The sequence below is a fragment of the Sciurus vulgaris genome (assembly GCF_902686455.1).
Source record: "Sciurus vulgaris genome assembly, chromosome: 10".
In the NCBI taxonomy this organism is placed as follows: domain Eukaryota; kingdom Metazoa; phylum Chordata; class Mammalia; order Rodentia; family Sciuridae; genus Sciurus; species Sciurus vulgaris.
Window position 1 is genome coordinate 64000618 of NC_136470.1, and position 26475 is coordinate 64027092.

The 26475-nt window shown below is 35.4% G+C and overlaps 1 protein-coding gene across 1 annotated transcript; it reads right to left on the reverse strand.

The window, feature by feature from the left end:
- On the reverse strand, window positions 1-26340 carry NAA50 (N-alpha-acetyltransferase 50, NatE catalytic subunit). The gene is made up of 5 exons (XM_079101134.1): window positions 26308-26340; window positions 5958-6094; window positions 5452-5571; window positions 4999-5065; window positions 1-3025 (listed from the first exon to the last, which is right to left on the reverse strand). Exons 1-5 carry the CDS (start codon window positions 26334-26336, stop codon window positions 2848-2850), a joined length of 531 nt encoding a protein of 176 aa, XP_078957260.1. The 5' UTR covers window positions 26337-26340; the 3' UTR covers window positions 1-2847.
- Between the last annotated feature and the right edge of the window lie 135 nt (window positions 26341-26475).

Genomic DNA, 26475 nt, shown 5'->3' on the forward strand with positions numbered 1-26475 from the left:
TACCAGAACATCACATAAGTTTATTTCAGATGTAACAGCAATGTTAAAATTGACAAGTTTAATTCTTAACTGCACCAAGTAAACTTAGCCGTTTAAGTAATTTTAAAGTTTTCCCTCCAAAAACTGAGGGAGCTTTTCTTTTCCACCACCACACACCAGTTCCCCAATAGTTTTTGTTTTGAAAGATTTTCAGTTGATGAGTAAACTTTGAAGATATTTCAGAACTCCTTTCCCCAAATAAAAACTAATCTGGACAAATTATATATTGCATAGATTTCTCTACAGATTCTTTTCTTTAGAACCTAAATGCAAATCCATAGTGTAATTGTAACCTACTAGACCCATTGTAAAAATTATGTCCTGAAAAATATGGATGTATCCTGTGATCTTCCAGTTAATAGAATTACTATTTTACCTCAAAGATTTATTTTTATCATATATCAAAATAATCAACTCAACATGGGGTATTACTTTAGTCTTTACTGACTCACAGGCATACAAACTAGTGCCCAGCTTCTACTTCTTCCAAATCTTCCTGTTCTATAAGTGGATGGAATTATTTAACACAAGTTTGATGTAGGACAATTAACCCTTTACAAACACTTAGAATTTAGGTGAAATCCTTTAGTGTGGAAAAAAAAAAGAAAAACTACAATGACAGGAAGCCTACAAACTCAAATCAAACTTTAATATTTTTCCCTCTTTAAATAACAAGTACTTAATTGTCGTGAGGCAGCTATTCGGTTTTTGATAACCACATTTAGGGATACATTCATAGGACTGCTTAGAAAGTCCAGGTGAAATGGTTATAGAAATAGAGGCAGTGTCATCTCAGAAAACTCAGTTATATATCAAAATCTACTTTGATATCTGGAAGTTTACAAAAAGGTTGAATTCTTCACACTAGTTATACTTCCTGTAACTCAAGCACTCTTCTCTTGGCAAGAGCAAGCTGAAGCTTATCCACAAAGGTAAAGGTGCTTAATGCTGAACTTTTCCTCTAAGCCTACGTTTGGATTGTTTAAGGAACTGATAATGAATAAATCAGTGTGATCTTTCTACATTTTTTACTAATTTAGGATTAGAACACTATAAACTCATTCATCAGTTATCTTCCTTATATTTTTCTTGGCACTCAATTAAGACTATAGAAGTCTATTTTACTTTGTCCTCTCACACTTTCAAACAAAAACTTAAGGTTACAAAGTGTGTACAAACATTCTATAAAATAATTTTGTCATTTAACCTATTTGGAGATGAGACTTTTATACCAAAATTTTATGTATGAGGATAAATATTATGAATCAAACTTCCTTAAAGTCAAATGACAGAAAACTCAAGCCCCGTGCATTGTTTGTAAAGTCTAATGAGAACATTTCTTGAACCATCACTACTGACAATCCAAAACATTCTAAATATTGAAGATGGGACAATGGGAGTAAAACACAAGTACTTCAGATGTCTCTCATAAAGTTATCAACCTGCTAAAGTCACTCTCTACGTGCCAGAAAATGATCTAACAAAAACCAGTCCTGTCAGTAGAGGAGGTCACAGTGATATCTGCATTATTAACACTTTATGCTTCTATCTTTCCCAGAAGCTATTTGTCCAACAATTCTTCTATTCCAAAATCTTTAAACTCAGTATTGTAGGCACAGAGTATAAGCAAATCTGGGATGTTCTCCAACAGATAAGCAATAGCATAGCTATGTTATTCTCAAAAATACTGTCTAGATACTTTTTTCCTATACAATCAAATGCTCAGTGGCCACACAGCCTGCATTAGTTGACATTAAATGCATGTACTGTGCTGCAAGTTCATCTAAGTTTCCTTTGTTATTTTTTAATATGTCTACGAGAAAACACCTGCTTTAGGTTGATTTAGGGATACTGACCTATAAGGACATCAACTCCACTTTTAAGGTTAGACTATTATTGGGCTTACTGAAGGAAAAGGGCTGGAGAAAAAACATCACAACAAAGCTCTTTAGGTCAGTTAAAGGCCATCTCTCTAGCTGGGATATTTAAAAAAAAAAGAAAGAAAGAAAGAAAGCTCTCACCAGCTCACACGCTAAAACTTAATGACTCTAATAAAAATCAATAGCAAGAAAAACAAATCATCTAATAACCAGCTCACTCATTAGCAAAAAAAAAAAAAAGCAGTTTAACTCAAATACTTTCAGACCAAAATGTAACACCTACCCAAACTGCCTCATCAATCAGTTGTGGGGGCGGGGGGATCATTTTAAAAACCTAAATAAACTTGATATTTCTTACGAAGATAACAATGGTTCAACTCCTGAGAGAGTGCTCAGAAGGGCTAAAGGTGGAGTGAAGGCAATGTCTAGGGATTAACCTCCCACAAATAGTTTTTAAAAACCTAAAGTACCACAAACACACTAAACTTGTCTATGAATTACAGAACAAGATATTGCTGCTGCTTCTTTTTATCTTTAGAAATAAACAATATTTGTAGGCTCTGCCCTTCAATGTGAAAGCAGGATATAAGGGGAAAAAAATTGAAATCATCTGCTACCCAAATTTTTGGGACCATACATTTTAACTGTGAAACTAAACAGATGTACCTCCTCCTTATTTCAATCCAACCACCTCACCAAAAAAAAAAAAAGAAAAAGAAAAAAAAGAAAACTAAAACAATCCAAACATGATTATTTTTAAAATTCCTTGAAAGTATTAAAATTTCTAGAGGAAAGAAATGAAATGAGGAAAAACAAGAACAAGGAGGGAGGAAAGTTTAGGAAAGGCGGGGGGACAGGGGCAGGGAATCAATGGGCCTCTCTTTTATTTGGCGACAAGCAAGTGCAAGAAAGTTCATTTGTAATTTGTTCAGTTGTCTGTTTTCTGCGCGTCTGCATTCTGACCAGAAGGGACTTTGAGGTTTTTCTGAAGCACATGAGCATCTGCAGGCTCTATCCTCTTATAGTAGTTCTTCTTTGTCTCAATAATCTCAAAGCCAAACTTCCTGTAGAAGTCAATTGCTGACTCATTGCTGATCTGAACGTGCCTGAGATGTAAAAGGTTATAAAGAAAGTAAACTTTCATCAGTTTTAAAGTATTCTCCAAAAACAGCTTCAACTTTGATTAGAATATTAAATGTCTTTTACATTCTCTTTACAATTACTACTAACCAACCAGTATTATCAATTACTAATTGATGATTTTTTTATTTTTAACTGAATTCTTCCACTTTAAAGACATGTGGCGTACAGTAGGAGGCTAAGTAAGAATCTTTATTCTTAGAGTCAACCAAAGGAAAACTAACCCTACATTTTCCAGTAAGGAAAAAAAAAATTTCCTGTAATTAAAAAATGGGTTAAATACTTGGATGTGGTGGTACACAACTGTAATAGCAGCTGCTCCAGAGGCTGAAGAAGGAAGATCACAAATTCAAGTCCAGTCTCAGCAACTTAACAAGACCCTCGGCAACTTAGTGACATGCAGTTTCGAAATAAATAAGAAGAACTGGGGACGTCGCTCAGTGGCAAAATGCTCCTGGTTTCAATCCCCAATACAAAAAAGCAAAAAAGGGGGGTCAGGTTTAGATAACCATAGGCATGGATCAAAAGCCATACTAGAAAAAAGCAGAAAAAAAAAAATGGTAAAAAAAAATTTTAAACTAGGGTCTCAAAATGCTGGAATATACCTTCCGTTGAACTGAAGGTTGGAGGAGGGATACCAGGGATAGAAAACACAGCAGTTTTACCACTGGACTATATCCCCAGCCCTTTTTATTTTGAGGGAGGCTCTCACTATGTTGTTTAGGGCCTGGCTAAGTTGCTGATGCTGGCCTAGAACTTGCAATCTTCTTGCATCAGCGTCTGGAGTTTTCTAGGGTTACAGATGTGCACCACTGCACCCATCAAAAAAAGCAAAAGCAAAAGAAATTAGAGCTTTCTCAATTACTCCTCAAAATAATGCCATATAATTTAATTTCTGCCATCACCAAACTGAATTATAAATAATTACAAACATCCAGTAACAATCTTAGATTTGGTTCTTAATCTGCAGCCTTTTAAGAGTCAAATATAACTTCAGAGAAATCATCTCTGATTTTGATGATTAAAATCTACTATAAATAAGCACATCACTGATAACCTTGAATGAAACAGTGCAAACAGCAAGGCATGAGAAAAATAGTAAAGATATGAATGGTTTTAAATCTGAACATATGAGTTTTAATCCTGATTTCATTTTTATGACTTTGGAGTACCCAACCCAATATAATAGAGCAATGTGTCTCAGGTTCCTTATCTATTCTTAAAACAAACCAAACAAACATTTTAACAGGTAGCCAGGCACGGGGTGCACTGCACACCCATAATCCTAGCAGCTTGGGTGGCTGAGGCAAGAGGATCACAGGTTCAAAGCCAGTCTTAGCAACTTAAAGAGGCCCTAAGCAACTTAGCAAGACCTTACCTCAAAATAAAAAATTTAAAAAGGGCTAGGGATGTGGCACAGTGGTTAAGCAACTCTAGGTTCAACCCCTGGTACCACAGACAAACAAACAAACAAAACAAAAAACACTGTAACAACTACAGTAGGCCCATCACATCCCTGGGTTCTGCTTATGCAAATTAACCAAGTCCAGACTGAAAGTATCAGAAAAAAAATCTGCATCTTTATTGAACAGGTACACTATATCTTTCATTGGCATTCCCTAAACAATATAGTACAATAATAAATTTACAAGCATTTACATTATATTAAGTATTATAAGTAATTAATTTGATTTCATATTGGAGGATATCTGTAGGTCTTAGATAAATACTCTGCCACTTTATGTAGAGGCTTGAACCACTCATATTTTGATATCTGGGGTGGGGGGCAGTCCTGGAAGCAATCTACAGGTACTATGAGAACTATTCCATGGTATTTTCAAAGATACAGTAAGTGACCAGATTTTAAAGTTTCTAGTAAAGATTTTTATTGACTTTTAAACTCTTGAGATAAGAACATTAAATAAATTATTGTACTTACAGATAAATGTTGTCAAAAGTGCCATCTTTTTCACAGATGTTTAGGACGTGATTTAACATTTTAGTTCCTGTTAATAATACAAACAACAAATAAGTAACCTTAAAAAGCAATCTTTAAATTCCACATCTATTTGCCAATTTAATTGAAATCTAATAAAATTTAAGAAGTATACACTAGACACTAAGAGATAAATACTAGAGCAAATTTTTATACAAATTCTTCCAGGTAGATTAAAAAAAAAAAAAAATGGGGGAAAAAGTAGATAAATTTGTAGAGGAGTTTTCAATTGAATGATGTTAATAAACACTATTTTTCACTTTGCTTTATAGAATTCAGTAACCCTTTTCTATTATTCCTAAAAGAAATAAACTGACTTATTATATCAAAAAGATTTAACAATGTACTTAGTCTTGAAAGGAAGGGAGGGATAGAGAGGGAAGAAGAATCAATTACCTATTCCTAGCCTTCGGTAAGGTGCAAGACATCCTAGTGTCATGATGTAAAGTCTCTTCTGATTCTGTGAATGATCCACCCTGCAGCATACTGCACCTACAGCAATATCATTGAAATAGGCTGCCATAGAAAATATAAAGATATAAAACTCAGACAAAATAACACATTTAATTTAATCATTTCTTCTAAAACACTGAACTGTTATCAGCTACTCTTTGAATATTAATGGCCTCAAAACCTCTTACATTGTTTCAGGAAAGTTTAACAGTTGTAAATCAGTGGTAACATACAGGCAAACACTAAATAATAAAGAACATTTAGTGCTTCCTCTTAAAATTCAAATATTTTATCTTGATTTTTGCTATTTTTCTTAGAACTGCAACCATTCCATTAATTTCACTTGTAAAATAAAAAGACAAATTAGTTAACTCTTCTTGCTCTAATAATAATTAGGTATAGTTCAAGAATACAAATTTTAAATAAGAATGGAGGGGAAAAAGTCATACCAAGTTTTGCTAGCTCGCCAACCTCCAGCACATCCTTGTAGAACTTGTCATTGTAGCTGACTGGAAAAATGACCTGGTTCAATCTCTTCAACTGTTTAATATTGTGTGGTGTTACATCTCCCAGCTCGATCCGGCTACTGGAACAAACCAATATGTACTCAATAAAATACAATTACTTCTCATTTACTAAGGTAAACATTAAATGGGCATCAAGATGTTTTTTTCACGTGAGTGACAAATCCAACATTTTCATAATGACTTTATATTCCTAAAACTTATTACCATTTATAAGCAAATATTTCCAGACATTCAATATTGATTATGCTCAACTCTTGTACAACTGTACACATTTAGGAACAAATATAGTATACAACTACTAAGAAAGCCAGAATTAATATCTTACAGTGAATAGGAAAAATTTCCCTATAGTTTACCATTCAAAAATTTAGAAACACATATTGATCAAGAAGAATTAATGATACCTAATTTTAGCAAGGGAGTAGAAAATGATATTCTTAAGCCTTGCAGATGATACAGTATCCCTTGAGAAAAAATCTAGTACAATGTACTGATAAACTTAAAAAGTACATCTCCTTTGTCCAAATAATTCTACTAAGAATTTATTCTAAGAAAATAATTTGTGCAATAATTATGTGCCTCCTATTAATTGAGAACAGTGGCCCAGGAACCACCTACCTCAGAATCACAGGGCTGATACTCAAAATTCACATTCTTGGACATCCCACCCCACTTTTAGAACCAGAATCTCTGGAAACAGAATCTACATTTTGGAAAAACACGAGTATGAAAATTACCTATCAAGAGTTGGGTCCCCTCCTGCCCCTGCCAGAGTTCTGTTTCTATTCTTCACACATGAATAAATCCTGCTTCTTTCACTCTTGGGGTGGGGGGAAGCAACAAGAAGCATTTCTACAAAAACATATGTAATCAAAAGAACCGGTTCCATGGGAAAAAGGATTAAAGCTAAAAAGTTTCATGTTCATAGTAACCACGTTATTTTGCTGTTAGTTTCAGATCATAAGAGCAGTAGTGTCTAACAGCAATAAACTGCAAACAAGTATGCTTATCAATCATTTGTATCATATTTGGGGTGTGTTGGACAAATGATAAACAAGAATGCTTATATTTTACCACATTTAGAATAGCAAAAAGGAAAAAAAGAAAAGAAAAATGTGTTCACTGATATGGAACTGAATAAAGTTAAGCATGCTATATTCAAATTATTGGCACAAAAATATGTTGTAATATAGTTTTGTGAAGAAAAAAGTACATTCCATCTATGTATTCAACAATTCAACTTTTGTTAGTATCTACAGAAAAATATCTGAAAAGAATATTTTAAAATGTATAGCAGAAATTGTAGGCAATTTAAAAAATACTTTCTGAAATGTTGTAACTTAGATAACAGAAACATTAAAACCCTGTGGGGTTTTTTTTGTTTTTTGTTTTTGTATTGGGAATTTAACTCAAGCATTTATTTAATCACCAAGTCACATCCCCAGCAATTTTATTTAGAGAGTCTCAATGAGTTGCTTAGGGCCTCGCTAAGTTGCTGAGGCTAGCGTTGAACTTGATTTCCTGCCTCAGTCTCCCAAACTGCTGGGATTACAAGTATGCACCACCACACAAGGCCAAATCCTGTTATTTATTTGTTTTTATGTGGTGCTGAGGATCAAACCCAGTACCTCAGCCGGCCTAGGCAAGCACTCTACCCAGTGAGCTATAATCCCAGTCCTAAACTCTTCTTAACAACAATTACAATTAAGGATCATTATAACGGGATGACCCATGGAAATAAATAAGTAAAGTTGAAATATTTGGATAGAGGTGAATATGCTATACTATCTATTTTATCGTATGCTAGAATTCTCTAAGATGTATATCACTCTGTAATGTTCAGTTTGTAAAACATTCTGCTTGCTAAGGAATTAGAAGCAAAAATCAAAGAGGAGAAATTCTATCTTCTGTTTAAATACTCTGTATCCAGAACTCAAGAGATAGTATAAAATATCCTTCTGGTCATCTGGAACTTCAATCTTCCTGCCTCAATTACTTTTTATATCACTATTTTGTATTATTTATTGCAACTCAATCACCCTTACATTTTCTTAAAATGTAAGCACACAAATTTTCTTAGCAGTCACACTGATTTTTTAAAAATTTCCTTTCCAATTTCTGATCATATGAATAAGATGGTGTTCTCCAAAGTATATGACAACTGTAATTAATTCCCTAAGAGTCATGTCTTCTTTAAGTAGGTTTCACCTCATTCATAGTAACTTCTCCTCTTCATTAAAGTACACCGTTATTTTCTTCTTTAAGGCTGAAGTAAATTACATTTTGCCCCAAACCCTTTCTTAACTGAAATCTACTGGGCTCACTTCCTTACCGTCTACCACTCATATTTTAAATATTCTGTAGATACTAGTATTATGTAAAATATAGGAATCCATTATATATGGAGATCACATCTTACGTATACTATTTTTCTCTTTAACTTACCATAGTACAGCAAATTGGCTACAGTATTTTATTTCACATACAATACAGCTTCTCTTGATTATATTTAGAGCACATCACTTAAACTACTCTACTGCATTTTCTTAAAATAAAGTCTTATCCCCTGTGTTTTAAAAGTGTTTGGAAAATACATTATTGAGTTTAACTGTAAACAATAATGAGCAACTGAAGAACTTAGGAAGTCAAACTTCTAAATTATAAGTGAAAAAAACTGAAGTTCTTAAAATTTTAAGAATCACTTCTTGGAAATTGCCAGGCTTCAAGTATATTTACAGTTTCCTAAAGGATAATAACCAGGTATCTGAAGTCATACCTGAGGAAAAGGTGGGTACAGGGCAGTGTCCTAGATTGAATAAAAGTACTAAAAAAAAAAAGTTTTCATTAGAGTTGGCAGATCAAGCCTATTTTGAAGAAACAACACTGAATCATTACTATATAGCAGCTTAATATTTCCTTGCTTAATTTTTAAAAAGTCTTGATTGTTTTTTAAGTGCATAATCATAAAAATGACTTAGGAAATAAGAATATTCTCAGGAACAAGGCCAGAAATAAGTTTGATATATCTTCTATATCTTCCAGTATTTTTCTATAGGCAAATATGTATCTTAAACCAAACTGAAATATTATAAATATTGCTTGGTAGCTGTTTGAAAAATTAGATTCTTGCTAGATGGTTAGAATAAACTAGAAACGATTTCAAAGTGGTGACTAAAAGTAATGCTGTCAGCAAAATTTAGCTTCAAATATAATTTACTTTCATTAACATGATATGTCTAATTGAAATGGAATACTTCTGTAATCCTGATCACTTAGCTCTAAAATTATTTTAAGATGTGGATATTCTAAATATATCAGAGTAATATAATATCACTTTATAATTTAGCAAAGAACATGTAGTATTAAAGGCATAGCATAATTTCAACAAAAGGAATATGCAGAAATGTCAAGAAAATGGGAAGATCCCATGACTATAAACAACCAAAAGGCTAAAGAGCTTTCAGAAATTTTTAAGTCTGAAATCTGTATTAGAAAATTAATATAAAAAGAGAACTTTTAAAACTCTGTGAATCTAAACTTTTCTTGGTTTCTTATTTTTGGGGAGGCAAGAGATACAGTCTAAGAAAGTAAAGCATTAACAAAATAGCAATGGTGTTATTTCCATAACTATAGCCTGTTTGGTAAAGCTAAAATATAAATTACCCCATAGGTACATAAGAAAGCTGGTGTTGAACCAATTCTACAAGGGCCTTGCACATTTGGCGCATATTTTCCTGGTGATTTCAGTCAATCCTGACTTTAATGCTGCCAACTTCCAAATTTGTCTCTAGCCTAAACTTCTGACTTGAAACATCTCTAGTAGATACCTCAAAGTACATATACTGAAAACTAAATATGTGGACCCCCTCCCAAAAATGTTTCACCTGCAGTTTTCCTGATTTCTGTTGGTGGTCTCTTCGTCCTTGGCTGTATATTCCTCTTGCCTCTACTCTAAGTCTTTGTCCAAATGACATCTCAGGAAAGCTTACTTAAACACAAATGCTTTTCTTGTAATCTTGACAGGCTTTCTTGTTAGGATTATGTGGGTTCAAAGTTTGGAAATGTTTCTTCTTTTTTAGCTTTGCTCATATTTCCTTCAGGTATTTTCAAGTAGTTAGTAGGAATGTGAAGTATGTAGGATGGTTGTAAACTGTAGATAACTTGTCCCTTTTATAATTCCAAAACATCCCTCATTTTCACTGTTGATACTTCTCATTTTAAAGTCTGCTTTGTTTATCACATAGACATAGCTTTCACCTAATCAGTGATACATGGTGTATCTTTTAGCAATTCAAAAAATATTTTTTCACACTTCCCTGAATCCTTAAAGTGCAGCCAGGCAAGCAGTGGCATTTGACTATAGTCCCTACTACCTGGGAGTTTGAGGCAAGGGGTTTGCTACAGCCCAAGAGTTTGAGGACAATCTGGACTACACATTGGGACCCTATCTATTAATAAGTAAATATATATATATATATTTCTTGTAAAAACTACACACTTGAGTCCTACACCTTTAATCTGACAATTAGAGTATCTAGTCCAAACTCAATGTGATAACTGATTCAATCAATCCAAGTCCAACAGCTTGCAATTTTTTGTACAAACTATTAGTAGTTCTTCACTTTCCATTTTTTCTGGCAGAGGGGAATCAATTTTCTCTGGGCTTTTTTAAACTTTAAGATTAATTCTTTTGAGTGTATAGCTTTATGAATTTTGATGTATAGGTAAAATCATGTAACCACCATTATATACATACATATAATCATATAGTCAAATATATAATAGTTCTACCACCCCAAGAACCTCCTACATAACCCTACCACTCCCAGGCAACCACTAATCACTTCTCTGTTCTTTATAATTTTGCCTTCGAGAATGTGACACAAATTGAATCACAAAATACACAGTGCTTTGTTTAGCTTTTCATTCAGCCTAATGCCTTTGATACAACACTGTATTTCATTCTTTTCGCTTTTGAGTAGTTATTTCATTTGTAGATAGATGTACAATAATTTGTCATTGCTGTGCTGCATATTGGATTCAGGGTCTCTTGCATACACAGAACTACACTCCCAGACTTATCCTCATGTTGAGAGTATATCAGTTGTTTACATTTTTTGGAGATCATGCATAAAGTTCTATTAACATTTGCATACAGAATTTTTGTGAATGTGTTTTCATTTATTTTAGTAAATAACAAGGAGTGGGAATGCTAAATTATTAGGTAAGTGCATGAGAATTTCAGTAGTTATGCATTCCCACCAACACTGGGCACTATCAACTTTAAACTTTATGCTATTCTAATAAGCAGATTAAGACATCTCATTGAGGTTTTTATTCACTTCCCTAAGTAACAAATAATAAGAGTATCTTAACTTTTCACCATGTATTCTTTGGAAAGTGTATGTTCGAATCTTCTGCCCATTTTATTAGAAAATTAGTTTCTGTAAGCTTCTAGTACATTATACACACATGTCCTCTATAGTTTATGCTGCAAATTTTTTTTCAGTCAGTGGCTTTTTCATTTTCCTGTGTTTTATGGAGTAGAAGGTTTATATTTTTGATGACTGTCTCTTGGGAAATACTTCTCAGTCTTACCTAAGAAATTTTTGCCTAAATCAAGGTCACAGATTATTTGACTAGTTACAAAGATACAAAACTATCAACCTCAATTCAGATTTTGAACATCTCATCACACCCACAAGTGCTCATACAGTCAATCCTCTTCCCTACTCTTAGCCAGTCACAACATACACTATCTCTTTGCTGTTCCTAGACATTTCCAACATGAAATCACATAATGATGTTATCTTTTACACTTGACTTCTTTCATGTTGCATAATATTTAATAAATATTTACCATGTTGTAGTATAATAGAAGCTCAATCCTTTTATTTCATTGTGGTATGGATATATATCACATTTTGTTTATCCGTTCACCAGTTGATGAGCATCTAAACTATATTTACTTCTTAGTTATTATAAATAAAGTTACTATGAATTTTGTATACAAGTCTTTGCACAGGCATAGGCCTTAATTTTTTTCCTGATAGATACCTGAAAGTGGGATTGTGGGCTGGATAGCAAACATGTTTAAGAAACTACTTACAGTAAGTACAATAATGGCTCTTAAAGGATGACCATGTCCTAATCCAAGGTGCCTTACATACATTATTTTACATGGAAAAAATGTACTTTGCAGATATGATTAAGACCTTGACAGATGAAGATTAACCAAGATTATCCAGATGGGTCCAAAGTCCTTAAGAACCAGGAATGACAACAGAGCCAAGACAAGAGTTTTTATGATGGCACGCTGCTAGATTTGAGATGAAAAAAGGGCTTTGAGTCAAGAAATCTAGCTGCCCTTGAAGAAGCTAGAACAAGCAAGAAAATGGATTCTCCTCTAGAAGAAATATAATCCTGCTATATCAGTTTGCTAGGGCTATTTTAACAAATTAACACAAACCTAGTGACTTAAAGCAACAGAAACATTATCTCATAGTTCAGGAGATTAGAAGTTTGAAATTAGGCTAAGGGTAGGGCCATGCCTTCTAGCCTGTAGGAAATAATTTTTCTAGTCTTTTTTTAGCTTTTAGTGGCCCTATACATTACTTGGCTCATGGCAGCCTAACGCTGGTTTTTGTTTCCACCTTCGCATGGTTTTCAATGTGTCTGTATCCTCTCCTCTTCTTAGAAAGTCACTAGTCAATGGATTTACAACCCACTCTAATCTAGTATGACCTCAAAAATTTTAAAGACTACATTTCTAAATAAGGTCACAGGCTGACAATGTGGATGGACATGAATTTTTGGGGGTTACTTTTAAATCGCTAGACCTGCCAAAACCTTTACTTTTAGCCCAGTGATGACCATTTCATATATCTGACTTCAAGAACTGTAAGACAATAAATTTATGTTATTTTAAGCTACAAAGTTTGAATTGTTACAGCAACAACAGAAAATTAATACACCCCTAAACTATTTCCAAAATGGCTGCACAATTAATTTATCTTCTCATCAGTAAAGTATTGGGGGTTACAAGTTTTTCTACATCATCTTTTTTATTACCTGTTTACAGTCATTCTAGCGATGTGATAACTCATTGGACACGCATTACTCTAATGATTAATGATGCTGGGCCTTGGGTTAAACCTAGGATTTTGACAATGACTCAATTCATAAAGAAATGAATTGTCTGTCTTAGATGAGTTGTAAATTACATATTCTGAATGTAAGTCCTTTATCAAAATTATAATTTTGCAACTACTCTATCCCAATCATGGCTTGCCTTTTTGTTTTCTTAGTAGTATACCATAGTAACATAGTAATTGAGAAAACTGAGGATTTTCTGTAACATCTTTGCAATCTATCTGTAAATCTAAAGTTTTTTTAAATTTTTATTTCTTGTACACCATACCCATATTTATTGATTGATTGATTTTATGTGGTGCTGAGGATCAAACCCAGTGCCTCACACATGCTAGGCAAGAGCTCTACCACTGAGCTACAAACCCAGCTCAACAAGTTTATTTTTTAAAAAGGATGATGAGGCATTTCAGCCAAATGCAGTCTGTGGATTGTTGGAATTTGATGTGAATAAAACCATTAAAAGGGCATTTATGAGACAGGAAAATTACAGATTCAGTATCTGATTTTAGTAGGTATTGTAATTATGTTAGAAAAAGTACTTTTCTATTAAAGATTCACACTGAACTATGTAGAGGTACAGTGGGATAGCAGGTGTAGGATTTCCTTTCATGTGTTCCAGCTGAAAAGGAAAATACAAGGATCAAAATAATAACAAGAGAATCAATCCTACTACTTTCTGGAGTTGAATGATGGAGTTTGTTGTACTGTTTTCTTTGCTTTTATATGTGTGAAAATTCCATAACAAAACAAAACAAAGAAATAAAAACACCACTCATTAAATAAGGCACAAGGCACAGTGCTTTGAAGTTTTGTAGCAACTCGGTAAGGAAAGAACAGAAATGTTGTTTGTGATATGAAAGTTCATAAAGAAGTACTTGATGCCTCATTTATTCTTTATTGTTTAAAAGACCAAGCAAAAGGAGGCAAGACCTTCAAATTTTTAACAAATAGTAACTTCTCAATCTCTAGCTGTACCAAGCTTTCAGTTTGTGAGAGAGGCTGAGTAAGAAAACAAGACTTCCATTTAGGTACAGTTCTCTTCCAAATACCTATACCAAACATCTAAGATATTTATGTGTATACTGATGTATGTACATGTGTATGTGTGTGAGGGAATATGTGTGTGTGTGTAAATACACATATATTCTCTTGAGGTGCTGTGGACAGAACCTGGGGTCTCCACTGAGCCCTATCCAGTCTCTAGACATATTTAAAACAGGAAAAAGAGCACAGAAAACTTATTACATGTCTAAAGACATGAGAGTATTAGACTCACTGATAAACATTCTTCATCAAACACTTTAAAGGGAATACATTTGGGCTTTGAATGAATACCTCTTTATACATTCAGAGTTGTTTCCCTGAACACAGGACAGATGTACTATGAGGAACACTTAAGTTTTAGGAGTAGAACGGAGCCCATAAAGATGATGGAGAAACAATTTTCTAGACTAGGGGAAAAATCTTGGAGCAGTAGTGTCACAAAATCCAAGAATAGATTTCTAACCTGTGCATATATAAGCACCTTGCTCAAAATTCACAGTATAATGTTCCACCTTAGAATTTACTTTTGTAATAAAGCTTATTCTGTATACCATCCAACTTAACACCCACCTAATTATAGTAGTCCTCCCTTACCTTAGGCATTTCAGTTCCCCACAGTCTAAAAATATTAAATGGAAAATTGCAGAAATAAACAAGTCACAAGTTTTGAATTGTGCACCATCCTAATTAATGAGATAAAATCTGTGCCTTTTCACTCAGTCCCATCTGGAATGTTGAGTCATCCTTTTCTCCAATATATCTGCACTATATAGGCTTACCTGCCAGTAAGTTCTCAGTAGGAAACTTGGTTATCAGATCCCAGTACTGCAGTGTTTGTGTTCAAGTAACCTTTTCTTAGTAGCCTAATAATACATCAAAATGCCTACATCATTCATGTCGCTTCATCTCATCATGTAGAATATGTACACATCTAAGGGTAATTACTGGATGTTAGGATATTTTGAGAAGAGACCATAGGCACACAATTTTTATAATACTGTTAAAATCCTTGCTTTATTATTGTTGCTATCTTCCCACGCCTAATTCATAAATTAAACTTTACCATAGGTATGTGCTACATGGGCAAAATTCAAGTTCAATACTTTCTGTGGTTTCATCCACTGGGTTCTTGGAACATATACCCCATGGATAAAGGAGTACTTTAATAAAAACTTCCCTTATGTGTGATTTACAAAGCTGAGAAATCAGTAAGGGAAACAGAGGCTAAGAATTGGCACAAAGAAGTGAAAAAGGTCAATGGAAAAAGTATGCAATATAATTAGAGTGAATTTGACTTCAAATAGTAATCATTTCCCCTAGTCAAGTAGCACAGTATAGTATACTATAGTTTCAATCTATGTGTAACACAGCTAAGAGGAGCTGTGATTCAAATTCAAATCTACTTGTCCCTGAACCATGGCTTTAAACCAATACAATGATGGTTTGCCTTCTGATAGGAGTTCAAGTTAATGTAGACAATCATATCAGTAGTTTAGAACTTCTATACTGTACATAAGCCTGAAAGTTTGCCTTAAATTCGAATCGGTCAAATGGTCACAGCTACTGACCCACGTTTTTCTTTTTGATTTTTAAATTAGGTTGAATGCCAAAACTTAAATGCAAAGATTTTACATAAAGCCTAAATTTGTAAATTCTCTTGTTTTACTCATGTACATTATTGGCTGGTCCCTACTGGCATGGGAGTTTACAACTCTAACTATAGAAAACTGAACATAGCAATTACTAAAGGAACTGAATTATCTTAGCTCAAGTCAATTCATGAGACATGTTATTTTTTTCTTGATTTCAAATCTGTAACAATCAAACCCCAAGTCATCTTCATTTAGAAATTTTTATGCTATGGATCCAACAGCAGGGCTGACTGTGACACATAGAAGAAACAGCAATTACAAAAGCACACAGAAATCTCAAGTCCTTAGGAAAGATGAAGATACTTGTCTACCTCTATACAGCCCACTGGTTAGTAATCTGTGTCAGCACAAAACTAGTCTGTTAGTCAGTCAAATCTTATAGCCATAATCTTTGGGGTTAGAATGTGGAAATATTTTTGGTTTAATAAGCAAGTCAATTGACAAAATGAAATAATGCATCCCAAGTTTTAGCACAGCAACATACGATAATAAGCAGTCTCAGTCCATTTTCTGCTGCTACAGGAGTCCATTAACAGTGAACTGTAAACAACAAAAGTTTATTTGGCTCACAGTTCTGGAGAAAGGGAAGTACAAGATCAAGGGGCCACATCTGGGCCTTCTTGCTACATCATAACACAATAAAGGCTTCATATGGTGAGGAAAAGTTGGCCCAACTCCCCCCTTTTATAACTGACCCACTTTTGTAAAAAGGTCAATTTCTGAGCACAGCCCTCATAATCTAATCACTTCTTAAAGGTCCTGCCTCTCAATACTTTCACAATGGCAATTAAATTTCAACATGAATTTTGGAGTGCACATTCAAACCAATCAAACACTCAAAATATTTTGAGTGTCAGTCATGCAAATGACTGCAAATTTAGTGGTGATATACTGAAAGGCCACAAGATGGGGATATGATTCCACAAAACTGGGTCATCTCGGTACAGTGTGACTTTTAAAGTTATATAGTAAAAAGTTAAAATAAAAGAAAGCAAGCTCAAAACCTGTTTATGCTATCAATGGGTAGAGCACACATACCTTGGCACAAAATTCTAACTACTTGGTTGCTTCTTGTGCAGCCTTTGACCAGAAAAAACCTGGAAACCATTGGGTCTCTTCCTTTTTCACTTTACAGATGATAAAACCAAAGGCCTGAGAGACAAAGTCTATAATTTTATAGATGGTTATAAATAAAGCTAGAATCAGGCCTATGTCTAGGAATTCCCCTTATAGTACAAGATCAGTCATGTCATGTTCCCTCAAAGGAGTCATCTACTCAAAGTATGTGTGTGTAGGGAGAGGCGGGTAAGAGGTGTCAATTTTATGTGTAATGATAATGGTGCAGTTGCATAAAACTCAAAGCCCATCTATTAGCAAGAATCAGAGTATGACCATGATTCTTTGATTAAAAAATTTCAAACAGGTAGGTAATTTTTTCTTAGCTGGCAGTAATCCATTGTTCTAAACTCTTGCCTTCAGTAAATTACATGAAAGGGTAACTCCTCTAGAGAATTTCTTCTTCAACAGAAAAGTAAGCCCATTCAGAATTTCTCAAAGCTTAAATACTAACTGCTCATGGGTCCTTAACCTGTCTCTCCAGAGTCTTCTACCACATAAGAAATGTATTACTGCTTCTGCCCTTCCAAGACACAACATCTCAGTACTTCCACAAGCATTTATTTTTATATCTTTTCTGCCAAACTGTAAGATTTAGAGCAAGTCTCCAAATATTTCAAGGAATTATTAAATTACTTTCAGTAAATCCAAGAATCTCTAGCTCTTAATATTAACTGGTTGGGCTCTATCATCTCATCTAGATTTTAGAACAGGGTTTCTCAACTTCAGTACAACTGACACTTCAAGCTAGATAATTCTTGAACGGAAGAGGAGGGCTTTCATGTGCATTGGAGGATGTTTAGCAGCATCCCTAGCTATTAGGTGCCAAAACTCTTCAAACATTTATCAATAATTAGGGAAGAGTGCAGGGGGAGGGGTTTGCTCCTAGTAGAGAATTATTGTTCTGGAGATTTAGCAGCATCAAAAAAGTGGTAGTGGGCTGGGGAGATAGCTCAATCAGTAGACTGCTTGCCTTGCAAGCACGAGGCCCTGGGTTCGATCCCCAGTACTGTAAAAAAAAAAAAACAAAAAAAAAAAGTGGTAGTGGGTGGACTTTCCCTACTGCGTAACTGCAAATATCAGAGGTATTTAAAAAAAATTTCAAATTATTTGATTGATTGCTAATGCTAAATATACACATGGACACAATGTATTCAAGGCCCTAACCTAAAAAGAAGAAATTCCTCTGTGAAAAAAAAATTCCCATTATCATCCACATATTAAATTACAATTCCTATGACCTATGGTTTTTCCTTTATTACCATGTAAACATTAATGTCTTTATTTCCAAATCTTAGAATTCAAATGTGTACTTACTGCTTACTGGTGATTTGCACAGGAATCTCAAAATCAACTCAACCAAAACAGACATCATTTTCCTACAAGAAATTAGAGCATCTACCTCTATTGTCTGTCTTCATGAATAGTCCCACCACTAATCCAATATAGAAATTTAGTTCTGATATGCCCTCTTGTCCTACAATTTTTATTAGTTTTGCTTCCTCAATGTCATCATAACTTGTTCCTATGCCCTTTCTCTTAGCATCATGATTTAGGTCCCTATTTCAGCCCTAATTTTAATAGCCTAATGAAGGAGAATAAGCTTAGAGCCTAGGAGACAGTCATCATAATGCAATCGGAATAATCTTCCTAAAACACAAATCTAATGACTATATCTCTGCTCAAAATCTTTCAATAATTGTGTAGAGCCTACCAAATGAAATCTGGTAAGCATTGTGTGTGTGTGTGTGTGTACACAGTCTTTCATCACCTAGCTATGACCACTCATCTAGTTTCCCCCTACCACCCACAACAACTTTTGGCCACATAAAACTACTTTAAAAACAAAACAAAACAAAACAAAAACCCAAAACCCACTAAGCTCGTTTTTCCTTCTTGGCTTATTTCTGTCCATTTCTTAAACCAATAGATTATAGATATCACATCATCCATTTAGGAATAGTGTAACGATTAAAAGAGAATCCATTACTTGGCCCAGTAGGAATATCAGGTACCAGTTAAAAAAAAAGGTGTCATGAGTGAAAAGGACAAGAGAACAGAGAAGCACAAAAGCAAAAAGAAAGTGATTTAAAGAGTATACTTCAAATATGACTCCAAGTCTGTTTCTAGGTCTCAGAAAGTCAGTTCTGACAGAGCAGAAATGGCAAACGTGCATCATATGTCATGGCAGTCATGGGTAGGTGTCAATAACAGCTCCTTTTCTGTAGTCTGAGATCTCATCAAAGCCATCAATGGCTTAAATACCAACAATAAATTAGAACTTGCACCTGAGTTAGAAACTTTGGTCATCCTTGTTCAAGTCCTTCCTTTTCAAGAATGAAACCAAGACCCACAGATCAAGAGTCTCATAAACCCTACCGCTAGCTATCATTTGCTGCACAATGAACTAAAACTTGATGACTTTTAATTAAATGCTATTTATATTACAGTAAGTTTCCCTTGCATAATAAACTACATAGACTAAAAGGGGGAAAATAATCCAAATATACCTTAGAATTTTCTTTCAGGCGACTGGGTCCTCAATTGGCACACTCTGAACAAAAATTTACTAATCTGAATGTATCAACCTCATTTTCTAGACAGCAGTGACTTTGACTGTTTTGTAACTTCAAGTTTGGGTAATCTGTATCCCAATTAAAAACAAGATGTTTTATAAACAGGTAAGTCACAAAGATAAATAAATGACCACTAAATGTAGAGTGTCCAACTTCACCAAGTAATCAAATTTAAAAAAAAAAAAAGAAAAGAAAAGAAAAAAGAAATTCCATTTATCACCTAATCAGCCAAGTAAAACTAGAGTTGAGGCTATATGAATATGTACTCAAAATCAACTTGTAGGCTGGGTTTATGGCTCAGTGGTAGAGTGCTTGCCTAGCATGTATGAGGCTCTGGAGCATGTATGAGGCTCTGGATTCGACCCTCAGCACCACATAAAAATAAACAACAAAGGTATTGTATCCATCTACAACAACAAAAAAGCCAACTTGAAAGTAAACTATTACATGTATCTATCATTCTATAAACATTCAACATCAACATCACATTCGAAACAAAAATTTATATAACTCTTGGTTGAAATTACAGCCAATGTTTTCATCCATTTTCTTAAGTTTTTTGCAAGTTTCCTTTCCCTTCTGAATCTGCCCTTGAGAGAGAGAAAGAACACTCTCATAACACTGCTAACAGTATACATTGCTACTTTTGGAGGGCAACTGTTATCAGAGACTTTAAAAATGTCAGTACTTTTTGATCCAAACAATTTAGTCCTGGGGAATTATCCAAAAGAAATAATTAAGGTTGTATGTGAAGTAGTTTTATGACCAAGCACTCACAGCAGCACTTAGGGGCATAAGACAAGAAGCCTCAGGACTTGAAATCAACATGGTTCTGCCTAAACAATTTCAACAATGACAGAGGCAGAACAGAGGTTGCACTAGCTCAGGAAAGACAAATAAAAAATTCCAATTATGCTCCCCACCCATGGCAGTCAAGATGACTGGAACACAACACTTTAAACAAAAACGAGGAGTGGCATCAGAATCCTTTCCCATAGAGTATAAATGGCCATAAATCAACTGTTGGTCTGCAATTTGAAACATTTAGACACATCTACCATCTGTGAACTAGATTCTAAGGGAAGAAATTATGTTTTACTCAACTTTGGTTGGTTTGTTTGTTTTTGGTACTAGGAATTGAACACAGGGGTGATTTACTACTAAGCTACATCCCCAGTCCTTTTTATATTTAAGTTTTGCGAAAGGATCTAGCTACATTGCTGAGGGTCTCCCTAAATTGCTGAGGCTGACCTGGAATTGCCCATCTTCCTGCCTCAGTTTCCAGAGACTCTGAGATTACAGGCATATACATCAGTTCATACCATTGGTTTTTAAGGTTCTAGCATAGCAATATTCAACAGAAACATAGTCATAGTATTAGTCACATACAAATTTAACATTTTCCAGTATCCTCATTAACAAGCCAAATAGTAGAAATCATTTCAACATATAATCAAAACAGTAATAATTTATCTTTTTAAAAAACTTTTTTCCATAATAAATTTTTAAAATTAATTTTACTTGTAGCATGCTTCAATTCAGAAGCTAATTTTGCTGGGAAATCATCTATATTTACATTTCACAAAATCTAGATCATATCTATATAAGTTGTGTCAAACATTCTTAAAAGTTGTCCAATAACTGAACTTTTAAATTTTGATCTAAAAATTTGAATTAAAAAACTCAGTTACTCAGCCTCACAAGGGAAATTTCAGCAGCTCAACTGCCAACTGTTTCAGCTGCTACTATAATGGACTGATATTCTGCTATTAAGTTAGGCACTGAATTGATAGAAAAGATTGAAAACAAAGCAGGGCCGGGTGAAAACATCATTATATAATCCTGCATTTTCACAAGACTATAATCTTTACACTCCATACAATTCTCATTTTCACAATGGGAAGAATGTTTCTATTTGTTACTATTGATATTCTGTTGATTAACTGTAGGCCATGTTTTAAAAATCATGATGCAGGAAAATCATTTGAATAATTGAGAAAATCCATCTCCTCAGTGTTACAAAGTTGAAAGCCACAGCTAATACCTGAAATAGAAAATTAGGATTTTCACAGAATAAAACAGCAAAATGGAATTTAATACTTTGATCTGGCAAAATATTGGTTTTTACAGATAATGGTTTATAAGACTTAGGAAGAGATATTGACAACAGTTAATGCTGAACATGTAAAATTAATTTGGCCACAAAGTGCAATAACAGGAACACGTGATTTATGTTAATTACAAAGTAGTTTCATTTTCCCACACTACTGATCACATGTGCAGTAATATTCAATAGTAGTCAGAATGTATGAAATTATGACCAACAGGGAATATGTATCTTGATGCAATTGTTGAGCGTCAGGACCCTGGATGACTTTTAAAAATCTTTTCCAAAACAGAAATTCTTATTCTGTGTTCAAGCTTTACTAAAAGTTGTCCACAATCTCAGAAAAATCACACCACTGAGGGCAACACAGCATTAGTCACCAGTGCACACAACTGGAAAGACAGGCGATATACTTCCTATTATACAATGATTCCATTCATAGATACAAACAACTGACTTTCTTATGTTTTATAGTACAGTTGTACCTGATCATTAGATTAAAATAGATTTTATTCGAATTTTCTGAATTTCTTTAATACCAGTTAACACATTGCACTGATTTTTTAAAAAGATTTTTCTTAAAGCACTTATATGAGTGTATCGCAACATAGCAAAGGGAACATAAAAAAGTATTTGTTAAAATTCAGTATCTCAATCAATGAACCACAAAGTATTTGTTTCACAGAAGCAAGGAGTATGAATTGCAGGTTTACAAAGTTATCAAACGCTATTTTTTTCTTCTTTTTCTGACAAAGCAGCAATATAACCTTATTGACACACAAGATACATATGGCAAAGATCACTAAACGGTGTTTATTGCCCAATAATTTTTACACACACACACACACACACACACACACACACACACACACACGTGTGTGCCTGTATATGTGTGTATACATCCTATGTAACCAATATCCAGATAAACAGAATGTTTCCAGCACTTCAGAAAACTCCCTGTGCCCCTTCCTAGTCCATAAGCTATCAGCAGTAATGATTATTCTAAATTCTCCAAGATTTTCATCTCTGGTTACAGAATATTATATTTTAATTTTATTCTCTAGTACATTCAGTGAAAATAGCTACTTTTAATATTCTGATTAGCAAACTTTTATATTCATATTATTGCTGCCTACTTTTCCATCTTTACTTTGGTCACAGGTATTCAAATCTTGGTAAAGTCATTTTTATTAAAGCTAATTTGTACCTCTTTACTACAATTAAAGGGTAAATGGATTTAGCTATATTAATGACTAGTTAGTTACATTGCTGCCCCAGTCATGGCTGTCTACAGTGTACTTCTAGCCTAAATATCATCTTCCCTAGTGAGGAATAACAGATAAAAAAATAATCAGTTTATTCTAGGCACAGTTGTTCACATTTGTAATCCCAGCACTTCAGGAGGCTGAGGTAGGAGGATACTAAGTTTAAGGTCAGCCTGGGCAACTTAGGGAGGCACTGTCTTAAAAAAAAAAATTTTTTTTTTTAAAGGGACAGAGATGTAGCTCGGTGGTTGAGCAAGAGAACAAGCACCCCTGGGTTCAACCCCCAGTAAACTCCCCCCATAAAATCACACAAATATACACCAATACAATAGCTCCTATTGCTATTACTAATAAAAATATTAATAGTAAAAATATGAACAAAAATCAGAAAATAAGTTCACAAGCAACATAGGTACTGATGCACAATATTTAAATAGACTGATTTGGAGTTTGGAGTTCTAAACTTTCACATTTCCAGGTATTTCTATTTAACTTACTGTCTGGTTAGAGCAATATACAATAAAACATGTAGCAAATAAAATTTCACACAAAAACCATATAATCAGGACCACTATTTCCCACAGCCTTTCCAAATCAAAAGTCAAAAGAATGACAACACTGCACATGGAGATACAAGTCTGGAATGCAAGGACTTCATCTTCCAAAGAATGTAGTATATCTTAACTTCATTTCTTCAGTACCTTAAATATATACTAAAAAGCAAAAACTTTTTTCAAGTACTAACTTCCTGGGAGTGAGTAAGTGGGAATAAGGACTATTCCTGTGAAATCGTCTTAAATGTTTTCATTCAAGAACATGATTCTAAGCTCCCAAATCATAAGCAGCAAGAACTGTACTTAAGGACTCTTAATGCAAGGTTGCTGTCAAAGTACAGATTTCAATAACTGTTTTCTCTAACACCAACCAGTTCCTCATTTCTAGGGATCTGCCTCCATCACATCAAACTTAAATGTCCATTTAAAATAAAGAGTGTACTGCTTCATGAGTATATTAATTCAAAGTAGAGACTGGCCCCATTTCTACTGCCAAGATAAGTACCAGAAAGACATTAAACCCTATGGAGAGTGAGCTAGATTTAAGATTTTGGACCAAAACATCCAAAACAATTTCTTGGGGCCCCCATGCCTTTATGAATATTTGGCACAATTTCAACCATGGGGACTCTTTGGCCTCCTTACTTTAGCAGAACATGATAAATACGTATTGAGCATATGAAAAATATAGAAAATATGAGCTAAGGGAGACCCATCTACACTGAAGTACTGTTTACCAGAAAAAAAAAAAAAAAAAAAGACTCCCCAAATATATTGAATCACAAGTAAAATAGCCTCAACTTCCTGGATCACTACCCAAATGGTGAAAAAACATACAATTCAACACTGAAATGAATCTCCAGTATTTAAAGTAAAATCAGAGTAAAAAAACATGTTACGATCTAAAACCTAATAAAATTCCTTGGAATCCCTTCTGCACAACAAATACAGCGATAATATTCAGACCTAATTTTACGCAGTATGAAATTACTCAGAAAAGTGACTTACTTCATCCTCAAAAGAGCTGCTGAATGGTTTGAATACCTTAACTAACTTAAAGCAAAGTTACAATTCTTAAACCGATTTACGATAATAATAAAAAAAATTTTTTCCATTCGTCTGAGAAAACTCTTACTCATTTCTTCCTCTGAGGATTCTAAAGGTAAGCTCCCAAATTTTCATTTAAGTAATGCTTTAATATATTGCAATGTAACTAATACTGTAACAGCACACAATTTAATGGCAATAAGACATTTTATGCAAACCGAAACAGTTAAACCAAAACAATCCCTAATTTTATTCAAGAGGGAGACAGAAAAATCGAATTGTAACTTTGTCAACCACTGAAGAAAGAATAGTAACCCAAAATCCCCTCACAAGCACTTAGGGGGCAATTACCAACTACTAAAGCAATAGCTCCACCTACTGATTCACAATACTTCCTTAAACATTTTGGCACCCCAAGTCTACACAGTTTGAGCTCATTCCCCCTCCTCCACTCCCTCTGACCCAACCCAAATCTAGTTGAGTCACTAGCTCTCATGTCCATGCTCTTTATTCCAATTCCTTCTCCCGCCAGAAGGTTCTGCATGGACCCCAAATACGAATAAAACTGAAAGGTGCCAAAGACTGCAGTTCCAGTTGTTAAGCATGGATCTGGATAAGAGGACAACCTGACCACTGCACCAGAAATGGGCCGGAGGTGGCTCAGGCGTCCGCTCCGGGGTAAGAGGCCCCAGGCGCCTCACAATAGCTTTTCCTTCTTGCCCCTACTTAGCCACACTTGTCCTCCGGACAAAATCGTAGGTTCCCCACTCTTGCCACCTCTAGCCCTTCAGCCCGCCAACAGCCTCGGTCGCCTCCGCCTCCTCAGGGAACAGAAAAGCCTGGAAATCTACCTTCGTCCGGTCTTCGCCCTGAGTTTCTCCGCTTCCTCGCAACCCTCTCCCCCTACACGGGCCCGGGGCCCTCCGCGCTGCCCGCCGGCCGCTACCAGGCTGCCCTTCCTCACCCTTTCATCTTCCCCGCCTGCTGAGGCCGTCGTTACCACCGCTATCAACGCCGTCGTCCTCGCCGCCCCGCTCTCGGCGCCCTCAGCCCGGGCCACTCAACCCCACAAGCCGGCCTCCTCGCCTAGGGCACAGAGCTGAAGGGGTGACGGGGCCGCGAAAGTCGAGCGCACCCCGAAGTCTCCGAAGGGGGCGGGGGGTGCCTCCAGCCGCCGCGCTGATTCCGCCGCTTATCCACACGTGCACTCAGGGCACTCAGCTCCCGCCCGCCGCCGCCGCCGCCTCCGCCAGCCAGACCCGCCGCCGCGCAGTGACCTTTCACCCCGCCCCCTCTGCGCGCCGGCGCGTCCGCCGGCTCGCGCGCAGCCGCACTGCTCGCCTCTGCGTTCCTTTTCTCCCCTCCAATTCGGGACCTCCCTCTTTTTCCTGGGCTGTGCCTCTGGGTGTTATGCTCCTCCTCCCACCTCTTACGACACTACTTGTGGGGCTAGCCTGGTAGGCCCTGGCGGTAAAATCCGGATTTTTCTACCCCTCCTTCTTCTCTCCCACCTCAGCAAGATAAACCCTTCCCGACCCTGTTCTTCCCGGTCGATAGTATCGAGTGACCTTCAAATACTCGTCTCCCAATAAGTCGTTATAAAGATGTTTCTTAAAGAAGTCTTAGAAAACTCAAGTAAATGAGGTGCTTTTAAAAACAAACGTAATCAACAACCGGCCGGGTAACTTGGCTACTCTCCAGCACAGCTCAAATTTTGAAATCACGTGATCGGCCCAAACCTTACAGCCTGGGATTTTACCGGCGGGCCTCAGAGGGACGGAACTCCATCGCCATTTCCGGTCCCTGGATTGTGGCTTAAACGTCACTTCCTTAGTAATGCACTTTAACCCTTGTCATCCTCGCCTTCTGCATTGCACTTTACATCACAATCTTTGTAAAATTTTTGCTCACTTTTTCTTTAGACGCA

What these genes read in the sequence shown, in the direction of transcription:
- NAA50 (XM_079101134.1), bottom strand. Translation starts at nt 26,336, where the DNA reads ATGGAGTTCCGTCCCTCTGAGGCCCGCCG. An exon ending in TGGCGAGCTAGCAAAACTTG is followed by an intron (nt 5,572 to 5,957) that starts GTATGACTTTTT and finishes TTTCTATGGCAG; the next exon opens with CCTATTTCAATGATATTGCT. An exon ending in TTACCGAAGGCTAGGAATAG is followed by an intron (nt 5,066 to 5,451) that starts GTAATTGATTCT and finishes TATTATTAACAG; the next exon opens with GAACTAAAATGTTAAATCAC.